The following is a 25,606-nucleotide window of genomic DNA, read 5'->3' as shown; positions in this document are numbered from 1 at the left end:
CACGCGCGCACATGTAAACAATTAAAAAAAAAACCCTCCGCTCCCCCTACTGTGGGGCTGCTGCTCGCTCCAAAAACTCTGTTATTATTTGTGTTTAGAAACCAGTCACCATTTGTTTTATTATACATCTGTGTAGTTAATTAATAAAATAATCTTCAGGGACGATTTGCTCACGCGCGCACATAAAAAAGAAAACCAAAAACCTCCACTGCTTGCTGTAGGGCTGCTCCTCGCTCTTCCTCAAAAAACTCTGTCATAATTGTGTTTAGAAACCATTCACCATTTGCTTTATTATACATTTGTGTAATTAATTAATAAAATAATCTTCAGGGATGATTTGTTCGCGCGCGTGCATGTAAAAAAAGAAAAAAAGAAAAAAAAAACCTCCATTGCTTGCTGTGGGGCTGCTCCTCGCTCTTCCTCCCAAAAAAAACCTGTCATAATTGTGTTTAGAAACCAGTCACCATTTGCTTTATTATACATCTGTGTAGTTAATTAATAAAATGATCTTCAGGGACGATTCGCTCACGTGCACACGTGAAAAAAAAAAAAAACCTCCGCTCCACCTGCTGTGGGGCTGCTACTCACTCCAAAAACTCTGTCATAATTGTGAAATAAAGGACAAAAGGGACATAAGTCCTGCTCACAGGCTGCTACCAGAGACAGGACATGTTCACATCCAACTCAGTCAAACTCCAGACATCTCCACGTCACTACATATTCAGTCCCTGATTGGTCATCGCGGCACGACAAGATGAAAAAGTTCAGATTTTTCAACTTGGGGAGGAGGGCAACGTGACGTAATATCGCAAACGCGCCAATCGCTCAAAATCGCTTCACTCGCGTCGCTTCATTCACGTCCATCGCGTCGCGCTGCGCGGCTTGGCGCCAAAACGCATCCTTCCATCGGGATTACATGGCAACCTGTCGCTGCTGTCGCTGGCGTCACGCCCGGTGTGTATGCGGCATTCATCCATGTCATCGAAACACAGTACATGTTGTCCAGCTAGGATGTCCAGATCCACAGATCTCCACAGCTGCTTCTTTCAGTGACCACACCTCCTGACAGTTCAGCGCACACACCAAAGCCACACTCATGGGGCACTTAGACAAATTTCACTGCCAGCATGACAATGACAACTGACTGTTGTCATGTTAATAGAAAATGTGTGGCCATTCGCACTAAGTGCCAAACGAGCAGTGTTAGATGTTTGTGTGTGTCAGCTGGAATTTGGCCGGCACCTGCTGCGAGAGGGACTGATGGGCTCACACAGCGCACACTCTGTCTTTCAGCTAGTTGTAGCAACAGGTGTACGAGGCGTTAGAAGCAGCTACAATTTGACATGTTTTGCAAACGATTCCTGCTTCATGCACACTTTAGTGCGAATTTGGTTGATTTGCGCATATGTGTGAAGGGGCCCTAATACAGTTCAGGTTATATGATAAGTTGACCTTACGGTCCATTCATACCTAGGAGCGCAGAGTGAATTTGTTTTTTTCTTGTGACAACCAATCGCACCTCTTGGAGGACTGTGTCATACCTAGCAATAGGGTCAACCCCACGTCCTCACAAAGATAAAAGTTTCTGTCCACTCCTTGCTCAGAGTTGCTCTCAGAGACTTCCTGGATCACTCTTAGGCTAAGATTCCTTGCAAGGAATCTTTAGGCTAAGCTGGGAGCTCTCTGAGAGGACTCAGAGATTCTTTGTGAATACGGGCCCTGCATGGGTCTTGCTTGTACTCCTTGTTTGTGCCCTTGAACAAGGCACTGAATATGCACTGTCTCAGTTCACCCTGCAGTAAAATATGTACCAGCTGGAATGTAACCTGTAATGGACCAGTGTCCTGTTCATGCCATGGAAAATAAGCAACACATACCTGCAGGTGTTAGTTCTACATCTCTTTTGACAAAGGCTTTCCTCTTCTCCTCTAGCAGTTGACTGGGGATCAGACCAGTGCTCCCCCCCTCCACATGACGGGCCTGCACAAAGCAAATACACAAAATGCCCAAAATGAAAACAAATAATTATAGTCTATTATTTTATTAGATGCCCATCTGACCAAAATGTCGACCTTCAAAATAAAGATGGCAATGTTAATTTGAATCGCACACACACGCACACAGTCTACCTGCCACCAGTTGATGTCATCCTGGTTGACGATCTGCAGGATGTCTCCAGTTTCAAACCTTAGCCCCGCCTCCTTACATGGAATTAGGTTATCATTGGCCGGGTCATAATCATAGTGACACTTAAAGAACACCTGAAGGAAAAGGTTTAGAGAAGAGCCTTTGTCATGATGGTTTCATGGCACAGTATGCATGTTAACGAAAGTCTTTATATTTATAAAAACGAAACACAAAAACTATGAAGAAGTAATCATAACATAAACTATAGACATGTACATCATTGCACATATTATGAAATACATATCAAAATTTGTAGAAGCATAATTTTTTTAAGCCAATTATTGCGCAACATTGACTAAATTAGGCGTATGATTACAAAAACCATATCATATTCAAATGTTCAAATGTCCAGTGTCATTTGGATTTTTAAACATAATCAGCTAACAAGACCACAAAGTTTTTCCGCTCTTGTGAGGATGATCCTCATGCGAAAGAGGTCCATCTCTCTCAGGGGTGGGAAAAACTGCCATGAAGGGGCAAGATGGTGCAGGATCTCCTCCTGCTCATGACCTCAGCTGGTGATTTCATACATGATCAGGGTTTTAAGTTGGGGAGAGCAATCAGTTTGGCGTTTCATGGCAAACTATTGCTCCCCCCGGTGCCAGCTACTTGATATTACATTTTAAGATAAAAACACAGGGAGGTGGACCAGTGAAATGAATTAAATTTCCACCTTTGGGAAAATAAGTGGCTATAAAATGACAAGTGTTTTCAGTCATGTTAGTGTGCGGCGTCTATCACCTGACCACTCGGTATGGCTTCGTGATAACTGGGAAGAATCTTCAGAACCACACCTCCACTGGCGGCCTGCAACTCCTCCTGCAGCACCCTGGGGTCCTGCCCCACCTCACGCCCATTCACCTACCAGCACAATAGAGAGAAGAATCCGCACTTTGATTTGCCAAACAGTAAAACACACTACTGTGCTTATTTCAAGTACTTCATTTGAGTAATTTTATGAAGCACTTACAAATAGAGAGTCTCAAAGTCCATTACAAAGACTCATGCAGAGTCCAGATTTATATGTCAGGCAAAAAAACAAATCTCAGTTACAAGCTTTGCAATTAATTAATTTAAATTAATCACATTTAATTCATGTAGAATTATTTTTTTTGAAAATGTCCTCCCTCAAATAGCACGTCACATACAGCGGGAAAGAAAAAGAGGCTTTTAGAAATGCAAAAAAAAAAAAAAAAAAAACTGTGAGAAAAAAATCAGTTATTAAAAATAATTACAGACATACTTTAAAATATAAAATAAATTATGTAATCTACTAACTTTGCAAAAATACTGCATCATGAGCATACTGAGCATGATGTATTGCTGCATTTCAAAGAACAGCCAAAAGTTACACTAACCTCTTTGATGATGTCGCCAACGTGTAGCAATCCTTGCTGGTCTATCATCCCTCCATGAAGGATGCGGGCTATCACAAGATCACCACCTTCCATCCGAAATGTTACACCCTAAAACACATTTTATATGTTTGATCGCCAATAATACAATCAACACATTACTGATGGCAGTAAGACTGACTGGAGCTGATATACAGAGGTATTGAGTTCATGGCACTCATGAAATTATACAATCGCTCTGGTTCATCTTTCTGATTTTCAATTCTATTTATTTATGCAGTGCCAATCACAACATAATTCAGCAACACTGTATAATAACAGTATAATACTGGCACCTCTAGATGCCAGTAGTTTACTGTATATTAACAGAAATATTTGAAAGTTACCCAGAATCTACTATGGTAGCATGGTTAGATTGTTTTTACTTATAAATACAGTTTCCATGGAAGATTTTGAAATTAAGGGTGCATTTTCCTGCTATCTCAGGCAATTCAAGCATGTATTTTGGACATTTGGAACAGGTAATTGCTATAATTTTATTAAGAAGTTCAGATGGTCCCACCAAAGACAGACTAAAATGCCAACACTGCTTCCAGGTGGACAACAGGAGGAGTGGCACTCCTTTTGTGGATCAGGACTGTGTTCACACTGTCTTGTGTTCAACAGGAATTATTTTTTGAGTGGTACAAATATGTTTTGTGGCATCTTATTGTTTCGTTAATATTTGAATAAAAACACTTGAAGCATTTCCTGCATTTTATTGTAAATAATTGTATAGACGTTTGTTGTTTGCTACATTTGTACATATATTTTTAAATGTACAATTTATATTTGCATTCTATGTTATAAAAATGGTTTGTTAAACATGTTTGTGGTTTTCACAGTAAAAAACACAAACTTTTTCTATTCAGATTTTATGTTTTTTGTAAATTTAGGTTCACTGTGTTAACACAGTATGTCAGAATGAAAGAAAAACTGTAAAGTTACGCAGGTGAGGTTGAAAAAAAAAATCACACCAAACAAGTAAGCAGTTTTTAAGGTAAATTAAGAAGGTAAAATCAAAAGTACTCAAAAACACCCAATTACACCCTGGACCCCAGAGGATTAAGCTTTTGGCTGACAAATTGCAACATAGGCATTTAATTTTTGGCACAGCTCAAGGGAGGGGTTTAAACCCCCTAAACCCTGCCCCCCCCATAGATCCGCCAGTAGTATCAGAAGAAAAAGTACATGCTTCAGTGAATATTTCTTAATTTATTTACCAAAGTAATCAACACTAACCCAAATGAATGTCATAGTCCAAATTCTCAGCATGTGATGCTCAGCTCATGAGTGTACCCTCTTCTTGATTATATTTATTGATTAACTGATGAAGTGTGCTTATTATATAAGCAAGCAAGCACTGCAGAGCAATGTAAATAAAAAAAATAGTTCTTTGTGCTTAATGTTACATACCAGATGCTCCCCTGCTACCTTGCGTATGCCCACCATGCCGACTGCATCGGGTGGTGGTTGCAGGCTCTGTGATTGGCTGTCTTCCTGGTCATTATCTACATAGTCACCTGGGCTCACGGCTGGACTTTCACATGTTTGAGACGCCACTGAATCATGAGTCTCCAGAAGAGACTGCCCGAGGAATAGGGATAAAATTTGACAGTTATTAATCCTGGCTGCATCCCATTCTGATATTTCTGCATGTAAATGCAACCCCCCCCCCCCCCCCAAAAAAAAACAACAACAAAGAAAACCCCTTATTTTGAAATTAAAGCAACAGTATTACAATGAGTCTGCTGACATGTAACATTATTTGGCATGTATATGTGTGTGTTTTATACCTGGAAGTGTGGCTGTGTTAGGATGCGAGCGAGCTCAGCTGCAGTATTGGAGCGGTGTGTAAAGGGGTCCAAGTCTCTGAGGATTTCTTGCAAAAGCTCCACGTTATTCTCCCTGACAGGTGACAGATGTTGCTCTTTTGGGGTCTCCTCTGGCTCCTAGTGTGAACACACACCAAAAAAAAAAAAAAAAAAAATACAGACAGGTGCATGTTGTAAGTAGAAGAGGGATTCAGTGTTCACCTTGATGTTACAGGTTTGACAGTTTCATGCAAATTATTTCATAGTGATTCACTCATAATATGTGGTTGTCTTTGGCCTTGACATTTGATCAAGTGCTAAGCAGTTATAACTTTTAGTTTGACCTTTTGTGGTCCTTCAAGGACAATGGTGATGTATGACTTCACATTAGTATTCAGTCGTTATCATAGCTGTATCTTTAACCAAATGCCAAAATAACCCATCTAAACACCACCTATATATTAATATCAGGCCAGATTTTATGACTGTGGCTTGTATCCGTGACTGTAATGGCTCATTTCCACATAGTGTGTGTGTACATAGGCTTGGCTTCATTTCTATGGAGGCCTCTGTGATGTCCAACACAATGTGAAGCTTTTCCTTCCATTTTTTTCCGAGTGCAAGATTTGCTTCAAACGCATTAAAAAAAATTCAACTTTGCTGTAGATTTTGAAGAGAACATATGTGCTGTGTGCCAGTAAGCTGGCTTTAGAAAACTGACAAAGATTTGGAAAGCTAACAAGTTAGTGCCTTCATTTCAGGTGTTTTACTGTGAATGTTCAAAGTGTAGTCGGACAAGCAAAAAGAAAATAGCTTATGGACTTTAACACATTCTGAATCCCCCCCCAGTGGTAAGAAATAAATTTGTTGCCTCTTGTGTTTGTCTCCATAGTGTCCCATGCACATGTTCTACACAAGTGGATGATGAAAAACAGACAAAAACAGCCCGTTGTGGCTGCTGTAGTCTCTGTAATGAAATACATTTCTTTGAATTGAACCCTAGATGGCGGATTGCGTATATTACAGAGCTATTCCTCAGGGTGCCATTCTACTAAACGGGATGAAACAGCTTAATCTGACTTGCCTCCTAACAGGTTGGTTTAAAAATGCAGACCTGGCAACTAGCTGGCTTATAAAATAAAGACCTGGGAACACGCTTGAAAACAAAAGAAAGAAACTTGAGCTTTTCAACTTTGAACAAAAACTGTAACAAACGCTGCTTCAACTTAAATTTTTTACGCCGATGAGGACGACCAAACAAGTTTCAAGCTGTAGTCACTATGAATACTATGAATACATCAGTGCTTGTGTTCTCTAAATCACAATAGTATTTGTGCTCATGTTGGCGTATTGGTCTAAAATTATGGTGTGGTCCGGCACACAACTAGTGCGTTGACGTCTTTCATCACCACAAAGCATTTGAACCTTAGACCTCCAAAAACCAGGCCTATAGTCCAGTGACACTGTGCAAAGAATCAGACCTGCAATACATAAGCAGGTTCACATTTTAACCCTCTGGGTGTTGTGTGGGCCGCTGAAGAGGAGGTACTGCTGGCCCACCACCACAAGATGGCGCCCTGCTTGAAGTGCGGGCTTCAAGCACGAGAGGGCGTCGGAGTGACCGGGAGTGACAGCTGTCACTCATCATCTGTACCAGCTGTCACTCATCCACTACTCATCACCATCACCATAAAGGCCGGACTGCAACTCCACCTCCCCACCGAGAAATCAGCTACCCTAAAGGTAATTTCTCTGCTGAAGTTAAACTGAACAATAGTCTGATCTCATTTGCAGCCGTTTTCCTGTGACGGTGTCCTTGTCTGCGGTATTGGCATTTGGTGTGGATTGCGACGGCTTCGCCTCACACCCCAACCAGATAAGTGGTTTCGCAGGAGCTGTACGAGTGTGTTATTGGAGGTGGAGGTTCTCCCTCCTTCCGGAACACAGACTGAGGGATTACTGAGTGTGCGAACTCACACTCACCTGCACTGTTTCTGTTCTCTCTGCCAGCAGTACCAGGTCTGACAGCTGGAGACGGTGGCCACCTGGGGACCCAGGACTTGGCAACTCCCGTGTTCTTCAGATCTGTTGGTGGTGGAAGCCGTGTGGGATCCGGCTCGTTTCTGGACGGACGTCTCCTATCCTCGAGCCTGCCCACACGTCACTCAACGTATAATTGACTGTTTTTCCAAACCTGTTTTGTCTGTATTCCGTTGTGCACGTCATAACATTAAATTGTTACTGTTTTGGCTTATCCATTGCCCATTCATTTACGCCCCCTGTTGTGGGTCCGTGTTCCTACACTTTCACAACACTGGGCCCAAGGGCATTTTTTGGACAGTTCACTCGCCTGGCATAAATGTTTTATTATTGCTGTTAAAAGCTCACCCTGTATCCCACAATCAACTAGTATGTCTCTCTTTTTTTTCATGACAGCCTGCACTTTGAGTGTTTTATAAGTGTAATAAAGGTTTACAATCAGAAATAAGAAAGAAAAAAATAAAATGGAAAATAATTTTCACACATATTTATTCAAAACACACAGCAAACTATAATAAACAACTATTCTAACACGTTATAAAGGTTGTCTGGGGTCTTGCTTTAAAAAATGTACAAAAATAAAGGTTTTAAAATAAACACAAATTCACATTTTGAACAATATATACAAAATGGTCTATGCGTTTTGTTTGTCTTTATGCCACATCTTAAAGCAATTTCTGCCTGCTATAACACAAAGGCAACACAAACCTTTTATTTCCATGGAGTTTGACTCTCTTGGAATGTGTTCCTGCACTATAAACAGCCTCTCTTCACAGTTTGAGGCCCTGTTAACCCCCCCCCATTCAATTCATATGCATGCGTAAACAGCAATTTTCGGGTGCCTCTGGGGTTAAAGAATGTAAAAACAACATTTTTGTGAATGTGTTAGATTACAGTACAAACATTATTGTAAATGTGCAGTAAGTGTGCACAGAATTGGTGGCGGAACAGCGCACAGAACAGAGCGAGAGAGGCTTATTCAACAATTCCTGGCCAAGTAGTGAGTTATTTCTCCCACTGACAATCTTTGGTGGACCACGTAAGCTTGCATGAGGCCTTCTTATGCTGATCACCTTCATTCATATGCGCAACGCTGTGCTTTTATGCATGGAGCCAGCAGCCAGGGGCTCTTCAAACAGCATTCACATGCCAGAAAGTAACACAATCCTTCTACAAACGATCTTTGGGATACCATGTGAGACTGCTCTGCCCTACGATTGGATATTGGAAAACCATGTGACGGTGAAACAATTCCAATTGGACACTCACATTGCACACGTCATCACACAGCTTCTATGAGGAGTACAAAGATGGTGGATGGCTGGCTCAAAAGTCTGTGGAGTTAACTTTTCAGCACAAAAAAGTAAGTTTCTATCTCATATCATTAAAAAGTTATTTCTAATTTAGTAAAACTTGGTCTCAGCCATCATATACGACGGTGTCGGCCCCAGAGGGTTAAGTACACTCTGCTTGCACGTCGTCACCAGTCACCTCGTATAATTTTAACATCTCTGAGTAATAAGGCCACTCAGGGCAAGAAAAAAATGGGGTGAAAGGAAAAGTCACATTTTACAAAAAAAAGTCTCTCTCTCTCCCCCTGTGTCTCTGTCAGAGAGAGGTGACATTGTAAGTGTAAAATACACAAAAAAGTGAATTAAAAACAATCATTGAATTGCAGTTGCTTCACCTCAGGCAGCTTTGGTGGCCACTGTCTGCTGTGCATGCTGGTGCTAATGTGTTAACACGCGGGAACTCTTCTCACTTGCATCTGCATCCTTTAAACCACAGCACTATACACCTGGTGCATTTCTGCTTAAAGGGAAAGGCAGGTGCCACTCTGATTGGTTGGTGTTATGATTGTACTACAAAAGGGCCATAAATAATGAACACGGTAAATCCATCCCTTTCATGAGAGCACCTGGTTTTACACTTGGTTTTTAATGCGAGCTCACTGCGCTTGCTGTCAAAATAGAGCCCTGCATGTGTGCTAACTTGTACATGAAGATCTTTAGTTAGATATAAAATATTTTAGATTGTTAGTGTGTTTAAATGTGTATGTAAGATACCAGAGGGCTTTCCATGATCCCTTTGAGGTAGATGAGATCCAGATCATTGGCCGTGGTAGAACTGGTGGTGCTGTCGCTCACTGCGTCTAACACCTGGGGCACTAGAGAGTGGATATGTTAGGAGAATACTGAAAGAAGGTCAGAGAATATGTCATGATTACCTTACTGTATTATGTAGCAAAGTTGCAAAGTTTTTGTTTTACTGACTAGAGAGAATTGGTGATTAGGGTGTGTGTTCTTACCGGGCCCTGTTCTTGTGGAGGCGACAGGCATGGTAGAGCTTCAGTCAATCTGAGAGAGAGAGAGAGAGAGAGAGAGAGAGAGAGAGAGAGAGAGAGAGAGAGAGAGAGAGAGAGAGAGAGAGAGATGAACCAGAGTAAAAAGAATGTTTAGCATCACTGTCAATAAAATAAAATTTTAGATTTTCTGATGTGTGATATTTTCACCCTGCAGCCTGCAAAGCTGCACATTTGTGCCTGTTTTATGATCCTTAGGTTCAAATGTAACAACATCAAGCACAGGCTGCATGTGGTGTGTTGCTGTAGAGTGTGCCCTTTACTGCAAGCATGCAAAAAATAAAAAATAAATAATAATGCGAAAAAAGAAAAGAGAGCTGCAATCATACAAAAATGAAATACATAAATAATAATAATAATAATAATAATAATAATAATAATAATAATAATAATAATAATAATAATAATAATAAAGTCTAATCTTCCACACTGAAGTGCCTTGTTTGGTGGCACCCGAGACATTTTTTTTTAATCCCTTTGGACCTTTCAACATCCAAACACTGAATGATTTGTTAAATCCCTGATTACTGATGCAGGTTACAGCAGTTTATTAACATGATTATTATTATTGATATATTCTGCATAAAAAATCTCCCATTTTTTGCATCATAACAGAACATGATTCACTATGATGCAACGATGAGAAACTAATCTGCATATGTGTGTTTACATCAACAAAAGCGACCATCAGCAGGCTCCTCCCACAGCAACATGGCAGGCAAACGCGCCTAAACAGCAGTTAGCAACATTAGCATAAGGGGGTGAAGCGATGTTTGGGAATTCAACATGCGTAGAAAGAGGCAGACAGAAAAGAAACACAGAGAGCAAGAGGGGAGAGGCATGTGGGCGTATCTAATCTATACATCGCCATGACAACACAAATAATGCTTGACAGTTTGGAGAGGAAGGAAAGAGGAGAGAAAAGAAGAAATGGCTGGATGGGGGTGCGCATACATGGATAACAGATGTTTACACACACTCATTGTGGATATGAATGTCATGAAATTTGGAGCTTTCATTGATTTCTTAAAATGATTCAACTTCTGGCAAAATCCTGGTTGGATATTTGATCATGTTTCCTGGCAGAATTTGAAGACTTTAATTACATTTGTTGGTTTTTAGGCATGGACATGTTTTTTTTTTTATTTTTTTATCACAGTCCACGTTATGTACAAATAATGAATGTTTATGAGTTCAATGGTACAAATATTTTATGAGGTGAAAGCATGTAAAAACATTCATTATTTGTCTTAAAATAGATCCTTGTTATTTGATATTATATTAATTTATAAACAACAGAAAAGGGACTTATATTGGTACTTACACATGGTGCGTCACTGCACTGACTTTGTGTAATTCCAGAACAAAAAAAGAAAGTTTGTGTACGAGCCTCACTCCAGCGAAAAATCACGTCTGACATCAACAATCCAACACGAACTTTAAATACGAGTCCAAAAATAATTCTGACGATGTCATCCGCGATGCCATGCACCGACTTCATGTACTTAAAAAAAAAAAAGACTGTGTACTCCCTCAGTGCAGCGAAAAAAAAAAAAAAATCACGTCAGAAATTAGTCCAGGTTTTCATTCTAACTTCTTCCTAACAGCTCTGCCTCCAGACGGCTTACAACGCAGTGGACTTGTTTTGTGTCTGTGTGCGTGCATGTTGTGTGTACATGTGTGCATGTGCACGCGCGTGCCATGGTACCAAATGTATGGAACCAAATTTGCAGCCTAATGGAACCAAATTGCACTCTAAATGCAATGCAACACAAATGGGATGAATAACCCATATCACGTGACTTACAAAGCACCAATCAAATGACAAGGATCCACTCAGCCATTATATAATATTTTCTATAAGACTGAAGTCACGACTTTGGGAAGGCTGTCCTAAAACATAAATTCTAGCCTGCTTTATCCATTCCACAACCAGCTTTGATTTGGTTTAAGGTTTTGCTTACGACTGGCAAGGTACTCCTCTTTATTTATTATTCCATCCATTTTTTGCAGTGCACTAGTTTGAAAAAGAAAAACAGCTTCCAGCACCACCATGCTTAACAGCCCTTACCATTCTTGGGTTGTTCAACAGCATCCAAGCCAAGTTCCACTTAGCTGAATGCAACAGTTTGGGCTTTCTTCCAGACCATGGTACAGTGGCTACATCTAAATAACATTTATGTGACCTGATGGTCTTGGAATTTGCCGTTGTTTGGAAACAACACCAAGAAACGTCCCAGGTGTGTAAATCTATAATTCTCTACCTCAACTATGCACCGAGTTCCTTGGGCTTTGCACTTCATTGTGTGTTGTCAAACCTTTGTTGAGGTTGGCATAGACAAGCTCCAAGCTGTGGTCTCATGATCAACAGTAGGAAGTTAAGAGAATTTTGTATGTCAAAATACATTCAGAACCAACCAAATAAATTAAATAGTAAAATGATGTTTATATATATATATATATATATATATATATATATATATATATATATATATATATATATATATGTATATCTGATCCTGTGTTGATTTTATTATTTATTCTTCAAGCTATATGTTGTACAAGCATCTATCTATCAATCTATCTATGAGGGGCGACTGACAAGTTTTGAGCGTGATCCAGAAAAAGTAGAGTGTGGTTCGCCATCTTTTGCATTCTGAGAAACCAACATTTCTCAAGAATGCGTGACGTTTTGACTCACTGGGTGCAATAATGAGAAATGTTGGTTTCTCAGAATGCAAAAGATGGCAAACCACACCCTACATGTATGTGTATATATATATATATATATATATATATATATATATATATATATATATATATATATATATATATATACACACACACATACACACATGTATGTATGTATCTATCTATCTCTGGCTTATGGTTGCTCTAGAAACCTGTTGTCCACTGTTCTAATTGCATAACGGCATAATTCAGCACCTCAGCTAAACACCAGAGAGAGAAAAGCAAAAAAGCATGGAAACCATTGAGAAATCTGAAAACTGAGAAATCTGAGATCTGATCATAAAAGGATATGGTATTACAGTCACAACACAAGAAAGAACTGATTCTGCATAAATGTAAAGTGGTCAAATAATTTTTCATCAACCTTTTACAGCCAAATACAGTTGGGCATTTATGTTAAACATCTTTAAAGTCCCAAAATTATTTCTGTGCGTGCAGCCACCCAAATTATGTATAAACATTTCATTTTGGTGTAATTTTCACAAAATATTGTTTGACTAAAAATGTTTCTGCACTGGCAGATTTAGAAGACCGTCTTTGTAATTGACTACAGAACTTTACAATTCTGACAATTTTGGTATCTCGCAGTAATTCACAAATTTTTATTTAACACTAATTGTTGCTCCTGTGAGTTGTTAGAGGTTGTCCACTGACACTTGTTTTGCAGTCTGTTGTGAAAGTGTAGGTACACGGACCCACAACAGGGGGCGTAATGAACGGACAATGGAGAAAGGTGAATAACAAGTTTTACTGTTGTGAAACGAGCACAACGAATACAACAATTAACAATTTGGGGTTGAATCCGCTGGTGTCGTGTGGGCAGGCTCGAAGGTAGGAGACGTCCGTCTCAGTCGAACCGGAACCACCCAGATCTCCTCTGCCACCGAACCCTGGAAATACTGGAACCGCCAAGTCCCGAATTCCCAGGTGGCCACTGCCTCCGCTCGTCGGATCCGGTACTGCTGGCGGGAGAGAGCAACAACACACAGGTGTGGATGCGACAGCACCCAGTAACGGAGAGGGGAAGAGCCGCCTCCACCTCTTGTCAATATATAACAGGAAGGTGAGTACTTATCCAAGCAATTTAGCTATCAGTAGTCAGCAGTCCTGAAAAGGTTTAACAAGTTTTAGCTGGTTATTCAGACTATGAATGCAGAGAACGTTACCTCAGTCTTAAGGCGATATCTCGGCACTGAGGTGGAGACGCCGTCCTGATGATATACCCCCGGGCTGAGTGGAGTCAGCTGTGTCCAGTAATGGGTGACAGCTGTCACCCTGACTGCTCTCGTACGGCGGCGGCGCCCTCTGGTGCCTGGAGCCCGCACTCCAGGCAGGGCGCCCTCTGGTGGTGGTGGGCCAGCAGTACCTCCTCTTCAGCGGCCCACACAACACAGTAACATTTGCTCTCTATAGCGCACTTTCCTCCAAGATTAGAAAAATATGTCAATGAGAATCGACTCAGTAATGACAGCAAGTTTTGGGTGCCTCTGAGGTTAAAGAATGTAAAAACAACATTTTTGTGGATGTGTTAGATTACAGTGCAAACATCACTGTAAATGTGCAGTAAGTGTGCATAGAATTGGTGGCAGAACAGTGCACAGAACAGCAGCATAATTCTTCCGCAGATGAAATGAATAATAAATAAGTGCTTTAGGTATAAAAATAACTTTTGAAAAACTGTGAATATGCAGTTTTTGATTGATTTTCAAAAATGTTATTACACAGTGGTTGCCTAATGTGCAAAAAGTCTTATGTATTCTAAGAAACATTTCTTGAGAATGTGTGAAGTTTTGACTCACTGGGTGCAATGTTGAGAAATGTTGGTTTCTCAGAATGCAAAAGATGGTGAACCACGGCCTATTTTTTCAAGATCAGGCTCAAAATGCCTCAATCAGCCCTCGCACTGTGTGAACGCGGCCTCAGGTGACCTACAGTAACTTGCTGACAAAGTGTTTATTATGAACTCTTTAAATAAAGTTACACATTGTGTTGCAGATATGGTGGAACACTTTGGATATGACAAAAGTTTCTATTTCTGTATCACAGAAATGCAGGAGGAGAAAACTGCAGCAAAAAACTGCCTAAACTGCCTAAAGGTGAAAATGACGCACAGCAGTGCAAGGGATCAAGAAGAGAAACACTGAGGTCAGCTGGTTGCTGCTCTCACCGCCCATCTGCTCCCCTTTTGGCCACTGTGATTCCATCTCTTTTTTCTCCTCACTCCCTTTAATTTTTTTTTTACTTCCTGCCCTCTTCATCCTCAGATAATTGTTTCTTCACTATTTACGCTCCCTTAATGATCCCTCCATGTCTCCCTTTTTATCATAACCGTCCCCCCATTAATCACTATTTATTCCTCTCGCAGCCTCCCTCCATCTTCCATCTGCTCAGCAGAATATGTAAAGATGCAAATGTTCCCAGATGCACAATCTGTTTTGGTTTAAAACTGATAGTTGACAGTGACAAAAATATTACATCTGCTTGAAACCAATTTAAAACATGATTGAAGCAATATACAGTTATTTAAACCAGTTTAACCTGGACAAAAGATAATCTTAAACCCAATTAAACCACATTACCCTAACATGAAACAGATAAAATCCACTTTCAGACTTTTAATTATTGGTTTAAAGGTGTTTGTTGACCGAAAAAAGATATCATCTGCTTTATAATGTGTTCAAAGCAACTTAAAAGCACTTTAAAGCACATTGGACAAAGATCCATTTAAAGCCAGTTAAAACAGATTGTCTGTAATTGAAACTGATTAAATCAAAATGCAAAGAAGTTAAAAATATTTATCTAATTTTAAATATTTCATTCTTCAATCAGCTCTGTTAAAGCCACTGAAAAACTAAAGGTTTGCAAACAAAGTCACAACATGATATGCACCACTCTGCCAGACTAGTTACGTGAAAGTGTTATACTGTATATCCATGGTCGCTGATCATTTGTTGCGAAATACACTAATGAACGAACTGGTCAATTTCTGTCCATGTAACTGACAAATATGAAGTTTTTTTTTTTCATTTTGTAAAGTCCAAATCATCTCCCCTTGATGACATCAGACCAGAATAATTTTTCCTTCAAACATATGTTCATACATGTTGTGTGGGCCGCTGAAGAGGAGGTACTGCTGGCCCACCACCACCAGAGGGCGCCCTGCCTGGAGTGCGGGCTCCAGACATCGGAGGGCGCTGCCGCCTCACAGGAGTAGCCAGGGTGACAGCTGTCACCCATCACCTGAGACAGCTGATATCAATCACCAGGGAGGTATATCAGCAGGATGGCATCTCCACCTCATTGCCGAGATATCGCTCTACTAAGGAGGTAACGAACTCAGCCAGTTGTGTTATTCAGAGAAGTAATACTTTGTTGCTTGTGTTTAGGTCAGCTGAAGACCGTATTGGACGTGGTTGGATAAGTACTCACATTCCAATCCTACAGTGCTGTTTTTGAGTAGAGGTGGAGGTGGTGTTTCCACCCTGTGTGTTGCTGGGTGCGGCCGCACCCACATCTGACTGTTTCTGTTCCTTGCCAGCAGTACCGGATCCGACGAGCGGAGGCAGTGGCCACCTGGGAGTTCGGGACTTGGCGGCTCCAGTATTCCCGGGGTTCGGTGGCAGAGGAAATCGGATGGTTCCGGTTCGACTCGGACAGACGTCTCCTATCGTCGAGCCTGCCCACACGACACCTTTGGAATTCGGCTTACTGCTATAATTGTAATCTGTTGTGTTTTGTTGTGCGTGTTCACAACAGTAAAGCTTTGTGATTTGACTTCCTCCATTGTCCGTTCATTTGCGCCCCCTGTTGTGGGTCCGTGTACCTACACTTTCACAACAGGATATCTCGGCCATCGTCATGGATCCCGAGGGGCGTCAACCGGCTGTTGAACGGCCAATGGAAGAACAGGACGCGCAGGCGTCTGCAGGAGGGGTAATCGGTGAGTTGCAGCGGATCCTTACCGCTTTCACGACTCGGTTAGATTTGATGACCGAGCAGAACGTCCTCCTGAACCGCAGGGTGGAGGCTCTCGCTGCACAGGTGGAAGCGCGCCCTCCGGGCGCCGCTGCGGCTCTCCCTCCCGTAGACCCTGTGCGTAACATTGACGTTCCACTGGTCGTTCAACGACCCCTCCCACCTTCCCCGGAAGCATACATAAGCCCCCCAGAGCCGTACGGAGGCTGTGTGGAGACGTGCGCGGATTTCCTTATGCAGTGTTCGCTCGTCTTCGCACAGCGTCCTGTTATGTATGCGACCGATGCTAGCAAGGTAGCTTATGTAATAAACCTGCTTCGCGGTGAGGCACGCGCTTGGGCTACAGCGCTCTGGGAGCAGAACTCACGGCTCCTTCAGACATATGATGGGTTTGTGAGGGAGTTCAGAACCGTGTTCGATCACCCTAATAGAGGAGAAACCGCTTCAACAGTGCTACTGTCAATGAGACAGGGGCGTCGGAGCGCAGCTGCTTATGCAGTCGACTTCCGCATCGCGGCTGCGAGGTCCGGCTGGAATAGCACTGCCCTCCGCGCTGCCTTTGTAAACGGACTGTCATTGGTTCTTAAGGAGCACCTGGTGGCTAAGGACGAACCGCGGGATTTAGATGGGCTTATCGATCTTGTCATACGATTAGACAATCGGTTAGAAGAACGTCGTCGGGAACGAGACGAAGGGCGTGGCCGGGCACGCACCGTCCCTCTCCCTTCCGGTTCCGACCGCGCCCCGCCTTCCCCACGCTCCACGGCTCCGGCGGTCCGTGTGGCTACAGCTCCCCCTGCTGACGAAGCTATGGACACGAGCAGGGCAACATTTAGGGCACCAGATACACAGAGGAGGCAGGCCCGCGGAGTATGTTTTAATTGTGGCTCGACAGAGCACCAAGTGAGAGACTGCCCCGAGCGGTTAAACACCAACGCCCGCCCCTAGAGACTGGGCTAAGGGTGGGCCGAGACATTCACGTGGGACACACCCACATTGCCACACGACTCCCAGTTACGATCCTTTATGAGGAATCAACCCTGAAAGCCCCAGCACTGGTGGACACGGGCTCTGAAGGGAATCTGTTGGACAGCAGATGGGCCAGGGAGATAGGGCTCCCTCTGGTGGCGCTTACCTCGCCTGTGCAGGTGCGAGCACTAGATGGCTCCCTACTCCCTCCAATCACGCATAAGACACCACCTGTAACTCTGGTGGTGTCCGGAAATCACCGGGAGGAGATCGAGTTTTTTGTGACTCCTGCTACCTCCCGAGTGATTTTGGGGTTTCCCTGGATGTTGAAACACAATCCCCGGATCGATTGGCCGTCCGGGGTAGTGGTTCAGTGGAGCGAGACCTGCCATCGGGTGTGTTTAGGTTCCTCGGTTCCTCCCGGCTCCCAGGCTAAGGAGGAGGTCAGAGTCCCGCCCAATCTGGGGATGGTGCCGGTGGAGTACCACGACCTTGTCGACGTGTTCAGCAAGGATCTGGCGCTCACCCTTCCCCCCCACCGTCCTTATGATTGTGCCATTGATTTGGTTCCGGGCAGTGAGTTCCCGTCCAGCAGGCTGTACAACCTCTCACGGCCTGAGCGCGAATCAATGGAGACCTACATCCGGGACTCGTTAGCCGCCGGGTTGATACGGAATTCCACCTCCCCGATGGGTGCAGGTTTCTTTTTTGTGGGTAAAAAAGACGGCGGACTTCGTCCATGCATTGATTATAGGGGACTGAACGAAATCACGGTTCGCAACCGATACCCGTTGCCCCTATTGGATTCGGTGTTCACGCCCCAGCATGGAGCTAAGGTATTCACCAAGCTTGATCTTAGGAATGCGTATCACCTGGTTCGGATCCGGAAGGGAGACGAGTGGAAGACAGCATTTAACACCCCCTTGGGTCACTGTGAGTACCTGGTCATGCCGTTCGGTCTCACAAACGCTCCCGCGACTTTCCAAGCGTTGGTTAATGATGTCTTGCGGGATTTCCTGCACCGGTTCGTCTTCGTATACCTGGACGATATACTCATCTTTTCTCCGGACCCTGAGACCCATGTGAAGCATGTACGTCAGGTCCTGCAGCGGTTGTTGGAGAACCGACTGTTTGTGAAGGGCGAGAAGTGTGAGTTCCACCGCACTTCTTTGTCCTTCCTGGGGTTCATCATCTCCTCCAACTCCGTCGGTCCTGATCCGGCCAAGGTTGCGGCGGTGAGAGACTGGCCCCAACCCACAAGCCGTAGGAAGCTGCAACAGTTCCTCGGCTTTGCTAATTTCTACAGGAGGTTCATTAAGGGCTACAGTCAGGTAGTTAGCCCCCTGACAGCCCTAACCTCGCCAAAAGTTCCCTTCACCTGGTCGGATCGTTGCGATGCCGCGTTCAAGGAGTTGAAACGGCGCTTCTCGTCTGCACCCGTTCTGGTGCAGCCCGATCCTAGTCGCCAGTTAGTGGTTGAAGTGGACGCCTCGGACTCAGGGATAGGAGCCGTGCTGTCCCAGAGCGGGAAGACCAATAAGGTTCTTCACCCGTGTGCCTATTTTTCCCGCAGGTTGACCCCGGCCGAACGGAACTATGACGTCGGCAATCGAGAACTCCTTGCGGTGAAAGAGGCTCTTGAGGAGTGGAGACATCTGTTGGAGGGAACGTCCGTGCCATTTACGGTCTTCACTGACCACCGGAACCTGGAGTATATCAGGACCGCCAAGCGGCTGAATCCCAGGCAAGCCCGCTGGTCACTGTTCTTCGGCCGTTTTGACTTCCGGATCACCTACCGTCCCGGGACCAAAAATCAAAGATCGGATGCTTTGTCCCGGGTACATGAAGACGAAGTCAGAACGGAGTCGTCGGATCCCCCGGATCCCATCATCCCGGAGTCCACTATCGTGGCCACCCTCACCTGGGACGTGGAGAAGACCGTCCGGGAGGCCCTGGCACGAAACCCGGACCCCGGAACCGGGCCGAAGAACAGACTCTACGTCCCACCAGAGGCAAGGGCTGCGGTCCTGGACTTCTGTCACGGTTCTAAGCTCTCCTGTCATCCTGGGGTGCGAAGAACCGTGGCAGTCGTCCGGCAGCGTTTCTGGTGGGCGTCCCTGGAGACCGACGTCCGGGATTATATCCAGGCCTGTACCACCTGCGCCAGGGGCAAAGCCGACCACCGCAAGTCCTCGGGTTTGCTACAGCCGCTGCCCGTACCTCATCGCCCCTGGTCCCACATCGGCCTGGATTTTGTCACGGGCCTCCCGCCGTCCCAGGGAAACACCGTCATCCTCACGATAGTGGACCGATTCTCCAAGGCGGCCCACTTCGTGGCCCTCCCGAAGCTCCCAACGGCCCAGGAGACAGCGGACCTCCTGGTCCACCACGTCGTTCGGCTGCATGGGATACCATCAGACATCGTCTCCGATCGCGGTCCCCAGTTCTCCTGGCACGTCTGGAGGAGCTTTTGCCGGGAACTGGGGGCCACGGTCAGTCTCTCGTCCGGGTATCACCCCCAAACCAACGGGCAAGCAGAACGGGCCAATCAAGAGATGGAGCAGACGCTACGTTGTGTGACAGCCGCGCACCCGGCGGCCTGGAGTACTCATCTGGCCTGGATCGATTACGCCCACAACAGTCAAGTGTCATCAGCCACCGGCCTCTCCCCTTTTGAGGTGTGTTTGGGGTATCAGCCCCCATTGTTTCCGGTGGTTGAGGGAGAGGTCGGTGTGCCCTCGGTCCAGGCCCACCTGCGGAAGTGCCGTCGGGTGTGGCGTGCCGCCCGTTCTGCTTTGTTGAGGGCCCGGATGAGGGCGAAGACCCATGCAGACCGGCGGCGGACCCCGGCTCCTACGTATCGTCCTGGGCAGGAAGTGTGGTTGTCCACCAAGGACATTCCACTGCAAGTGGCCTCCCCAAAACTACAGGACCGGTACATAGGACCGTTTAAGATCCTCAAGGTCATCAATCCCGCCGCAGTGAGGCTTAAGCTCCCGGCCTCACTGCGAATTCATCCAGTGTTCCATGTCTCGAGAATCAAACCACATCACACCTCACCCCTCTGCGCTCCGGGTCCAGCACCACCTCCTGCCCGGATCATCGACGGCGAGCCGGCTTGGACTGTGCGCCGGCTACTGGACGTCCGACGGATGGGCCGGGGTTTTCAATATCTGGTGGACTGGGAAGGGTACGGTCCCGAAGAACGCTCCTGGGTGAAGAAGAGCTTCATCCTGGACCCGGCCCTCCTGGCCGACTTCTACCGCCGCCACCCGGACAAGCCTGGTCGAGCGCCAGGAGGTGCCCATTGAGGGGGGGGTCCTGTTGTGTGGGCCGCTGAAGAGGAGGTACTGCTGGCCCACCACCACCAGAGGGCGCCCTGCCTGGAGTGCGGGCTCCAGACATCGGAGGGCGCTGCCGCCTCACAGGAGTAGCCAGGGTGACAGCTGTCACCCATCACCTGAGACAGCTGATATCAATCACCAGGGAGGTATATCAGCAGGATGGCATCTCCACCTCATTGCCGAGATATCGCTCTACTAAGGAGGTAACGAACTCAGCCAGTTGTGTTATTCAGAGAAGTAATACTTTGTTGCTTGTGCTTAGGTCAGCTGAAGACCGTATTGGACGTGGTTGGATAAGTACTCACATTCCAATCCTACAGTGCTGTTTTTGAGTAGAGGTGGAGGTGGTGTTTCCACCCTGTGTGTTGCTGGGTGCGGCCGCACCCATACCTGACTGTTTCTGTTCCTTGCCAGCAGTACCGGATCCGACGAGCCGAGGCAGTGGCCACCTGGGAGTTCGGGACTTGGCGGCTCCAGTATTCCCGGGGTTCGGTGGCAGAGGAAATCGGATGGTTCCGGTTCGACTCGGACAGACGTCTTCTATCGTCGAGCCTGCCCACACGACACCATTGGAATTCGGCTTACTGCTATAATTGTAATCTGTTGTGTTTGTTGTGCGTGTTCACAACAGTAAAGCTTTGTGATTTGACTTCCTCCATTGTCCGTTCATTTGCGCCCCCTGTTGTGGGTCCGTGTACCTACACTTTCACAACAATACAGTCTGCTACAACTGTGGGAAATTTTATTAAAATCCATGAAGCAGTTTAGTGGGCGTTGTGCTTACAAAATCAATAAACCATACAATAAGATGCAGCAATTAACGAAACTGGAGCGTTTTGCTTAGTGACAAAATAATGAATTTCAATCCATTGTCAAATTAGTTGACAATTGTCAACTTGCTTAATATTTAAAATGCTTCTTCCTCCAGTTCAGACTTTCTCAGAGTGGTCCGCAGACCACTGCTGGTCTGTGAGTGCCCCCTAGTGGTCCATCAGTATATTGGAAAAATATCACATTTTAAATTAATATCAAATTCTAACGTAAGAGTACTTCTCAAACGGTTTAAAAGCCACTCCAAAGTCAAATAGATAGTGGCATATCTGCATTACTTTCCTTATTAACTCATATGTAAGCGGTGGTAGCATGGCTGACTGTTTTATGACCGTTTTGCGACAAAACGTTTTGTCAAAAATGATCAGTGTGGTCAAATGAAAAAAAAAAAAAGGTCAGTGGCTTAAGAAAGGGTCAGTTAAACAGAAATTAAATCAAACAACATCTGAGACAACAAGCAAGGTGCATTGTCCTGATGCAGGTTGTTCAGCAGCCACAAGTAGTGACAGACACACACAGAATGAACGAATAAACAATGCTATTTGTAAAGCTGCCATTATTAGGTTTCATCTGTAAAATACTGTTCAGGTGATAAGCAGACTGATTGTTTTTGGATATTTGGGGAGTTAAGTGGTCTGCAAGTATTTTTTATTGGTTAAGTGGTCATTGGTCTGAATTTTTGAAATGTATTTATTTTTTACATGTAACCACTGCCACGGGAACAGGCCCACTGACGGCATGAGGACTGCTGGATGACCCCTGTCTGTGGCATAAGCGCCTGCATGGACTTTTCATCAAATACATATTCTTTTATTTTGTCATGTTGTTTTGATTTCCTGTTTTCTGTTTCATCACTTGTGTAACACTGTAAAAACCTTGTAACTGTTAGAATGGCCTAAGCAGTATGCCACCCCTCTGAGTCTGGTCTGCTTGAGCTTTCTTCCTAATTATCAGAGGGAGTTTTTCCTTGCCAATGCTGCCTGTGTGCTTGCTCTAGGGGTTGGTAAGGTTAGACATTGCTTGTATGAAGGGCCTTGAGGCAGCTTTGCTGTGATTTGGCGCTATATAAATTAAATTAGTTAAATACATTTTTTTTTTACTTTTTTTTTTTTTTTTTTTTTTTAAACACAATTGTCAAAGTGCCACAATCAATGTATAACATTTAACAAAAACATAATTGTCTGGCATAATGAGAAAATTTGTCTAAATCTGCTGGTTTGTCAAGTGATTATCATAAAAAAATCTCAATCATTTTTACATAGGTAATAGTTGCTATTTTCTTACATTTTACAGATAAACATAAAATGTTAGGTAATAACTGGGAGATTCCTATTTTACATTCATGTAGCCAGCGATGGAAAGTTGGTATTTAGAAATGGGACACAAACCAGCGTCACTGTGCGCAAACCTTTTTCAAATCAAAGTCAGAGGTCACGTAAACACGACACACACACACACACACACACACACACACACACACACACACACACACACACACACACACACACACACACACACACACACACACACACACACACACACAAAGGAAGTCGCAACAGCGCCGCACGCGCCGCTGCACGCGCAGGGCTGCCTCGCACACAGCGGAGAGCATCAGTGGGAGGAGACACACACAAAGAAAAAAAGAAAAAGAAAATACACACACAACAAGGGCACCTCAGTCACAGTAACACACAGCTCCTCACACGGAAATGTATGACTGAAATAAATTCACCCACCTGAAAACACAAAGACACGCGCTTCCTACTGTCCGTGATGTCTCGTGCTCTTCTTTTTGTCGTCTGGTTTATCAGAGGGAGGTGGAAAGCTGTCAACTACAACAAAAATACATATAACATCCTGAGTAATTTCAAAATAAAATACTGTTCTATTGCCGCCGAAGAAAAATTTGGCATTGTGTTTAATAATAATAATGATGCTGATAATAATGATAATAACAATAATGATCAATAGTACTAGTAGTAGTACTAATAAAAATAATAATTAGAACCACCACCATACCACTACCACTACTACTACTACTACTACTATTATTAATAATAATATATAAGTCGCTTCCCACCTCGTCCATTCTGTGTGGAGTATGCATGTTCCTCCCGTGTTTGCGTGGGTTCCCTCCCACTTCCAAAGACATGCAGGTTATGTGAAAGGGAACGTTTAAATTGACCATGTGACCGTGTCTGCCTACACGTGGCCATGTGATTGACTGACCAGAATGTAACTCCCCTCTCACCCTATGCTTGCTGCTGAAATACTAAAAGTATAGAAAATTCTATCGATGGGAAGAAAAAAAGTAAAAAAAAAAAAAAAAAAAAATCCCTGATGTGAGTGTAAATTTGAGTGTCCTTAAGCAATGGGGGGATTACAGTCTCATGTTGAGGTGGTGTTTGTTCAGTCTCTTCTTGAAGGCTTGAACATTGTTTGATGTGATATCTCCAACTACACCAGGGGGAGGCAGTTCCAGGTGGTAATTATGGAATGAAGAAAGCTCCTGTCAAAGCATTTAGTGTGAGACTTGGGGGTTTTCAAGGCGTAGCTTGATGTTGCACTCCGAGTGGTTCGGCTTGGGAGGTCAGGTGGAGGTAGCAATGCTTTGAGATGTTCTCGACAGTTTGTGCATCTTGTATAATATGGTTGTTGCTGCGACTGTTCTGCGGTGGCTGAGCTTGCTGATGGTATGATTGCTTTGGGCAGTGTCCTGATCCACACCGATGATTTTCAGGGCCTTTTTCTGGATGTTGTCTAACTGCCCAAGAGTGGTCTTTGAGGCGTTCTTCCAGGCAAGGCAGGAGTACTCCATGACACTCCTGACCTGGGTTTTGTAGATGTTCACCCTGCCTTTGGCATTGAGCTTGTTGGCTATCTTCCACAGTGCTCCAAGACGCTGTCCAGCATGTTTGCAGATGTTTGACAGGTCCATAGTAGTTTCTTGTTAATGCAGAGTTGCAGGATATCCATCTTCTCGGTGAGGTCAATTCTGGTTGTCCCAAAGAACAGATCTGGGCAGGATGGAACCCTCTTTCTGGACAGGACCATGGCCTTGCATTTGCTAGGCTCAAATTTGATCCTCCAGATATCAGCCCACCTGTGGATGTTTTCCAAGTCCTTGTTTAGGGATGCAGCCACCTCAGGACCATTCAGGGATGTTACTGGGGCGTAGATGGTGGAATCATCAACATAGAGAAATATGTTATTTTCACATTGTTCCACAACATCATCTATGAAGATGGAGGATAATAGAGGACTGAAAATGGATCCCTGTTGAACTGATGCATTGATTGGTTGAGGTGATGAGGACTGCCCGGAGAGCACAACTTGGATGGACCTTCCTTGGAGGTAGTTCCTTAGCCAGAGATGTAACTGTCTAGTTATGCCCAGTTATCAGAAGGAGTTTGAACATTCTCACTGTCCACATTCAAAACAAATTATTTGAAAGACTTTATCTTTCATTGAAAATGCTCATGTGATGATTTAACGTTTCATTGTTTTTTTTTTATTCTTGTAAATGATATGGTTAATTCAAGTTTTGGTAAGATTTAAGTTCAATTTATTTAATTTATATGGCACCAAATCACAACAAAGCTGCCTCAAGGTGCTTCACACAAGTAAGGTCTAACCTTACCAACCCCCAGAGCAAACACACAGGTGACAGTGGTAAGGAAAACCCCCTCTGATGATATGAGGAAGAAACCTCAAGCAGAACAGACTCACAGGGGTGACCCTCTGCTTAGGTCATTCTAACAATTACACTGTTTTTATACAGCTTTACCAAGCTGAAAAAACAGAAAACAGGAAAAGCAGAGCAGCATCAAAACAAAGTGCATGATGGGCACGCAGCTATTGGCCGCCCTGGGATGCTGGGGCCAGTATCCATCTATCACGCCATCATGCAGGAGTACATCCCAAAAAGAGTTTATTTTG

General features: G+C 44.2%; 1 protein-coding gene across 1 annotated transcript in view; it reads right to left on the bottom strand.

Moving 5' to 3' along the window:
- The window catches only part of LOC117528424 (MAGUK p55 subfamily member 2-like), a 39,495-nt gene extending 16,003 nt beyond the window's left edge, over window positions 1-23,492 (bottom strand). The window contains exons 1-9 of the mRNA XM_034191051.1: window positions 23,404-23,492; window positions 9,744-9,792; window positions 9,502-9,602; window positions 5,378-5,533; window positions 4,998-5,168; window positions 3,546-3,653; window positions 2,929-3,048; window positions 2,130-2,261; window positions 1,878-1,980 (exon numbers count right to left, since the gene is read on the bottom strand). Coding sequence (XP_034046942.1) covers window positions 1,878-1,980; window positions 2,130-2,261; window positions 2,929-3,048; window positions 3,546-3,653; window positions 4,998-5,168; window positions 5,378-5,533; window positions 9,502-9,602; window positions 9,744-9,774 — 922 coding nt within the window. The 5' untranslated portion in view covers window positions 9,775-9,792; window positions 23,404-23,492. The remainder of the gene's footprint in view (window positions 1-1,877; window positions 1,981-2,129; window positions 2,262-2,928; window positions 3,049-3,545; window positions 3,654-4,997; window positions 5,169-5,377; window positions 5,534-9,501; window positions 9,603-9,743; window positions 9,793-23,403) is intronic.
- Window positions 23,493-25,606: the final 2,114 nt, after the last annotated feature.

This window comes from Thalassophryne amazonica, chromosome 16 (assembly GCF_902500255.1).
Source record: "Thalassophryne amazonica chromosome 16, fThaAma1.1, whole genome shotgun sequence".
NCBI classification, from domain to species: domain Eukaryota; kingdom Metazoa; phylum Chordata; class Actinopteri; order Batrachoidiformes; family Batrachoididae; genus Thalassophryne; species Thalassophryne amazonica.
This window is presented reverse-complemented; position numbering and strand designations above follow the sequence as displayed.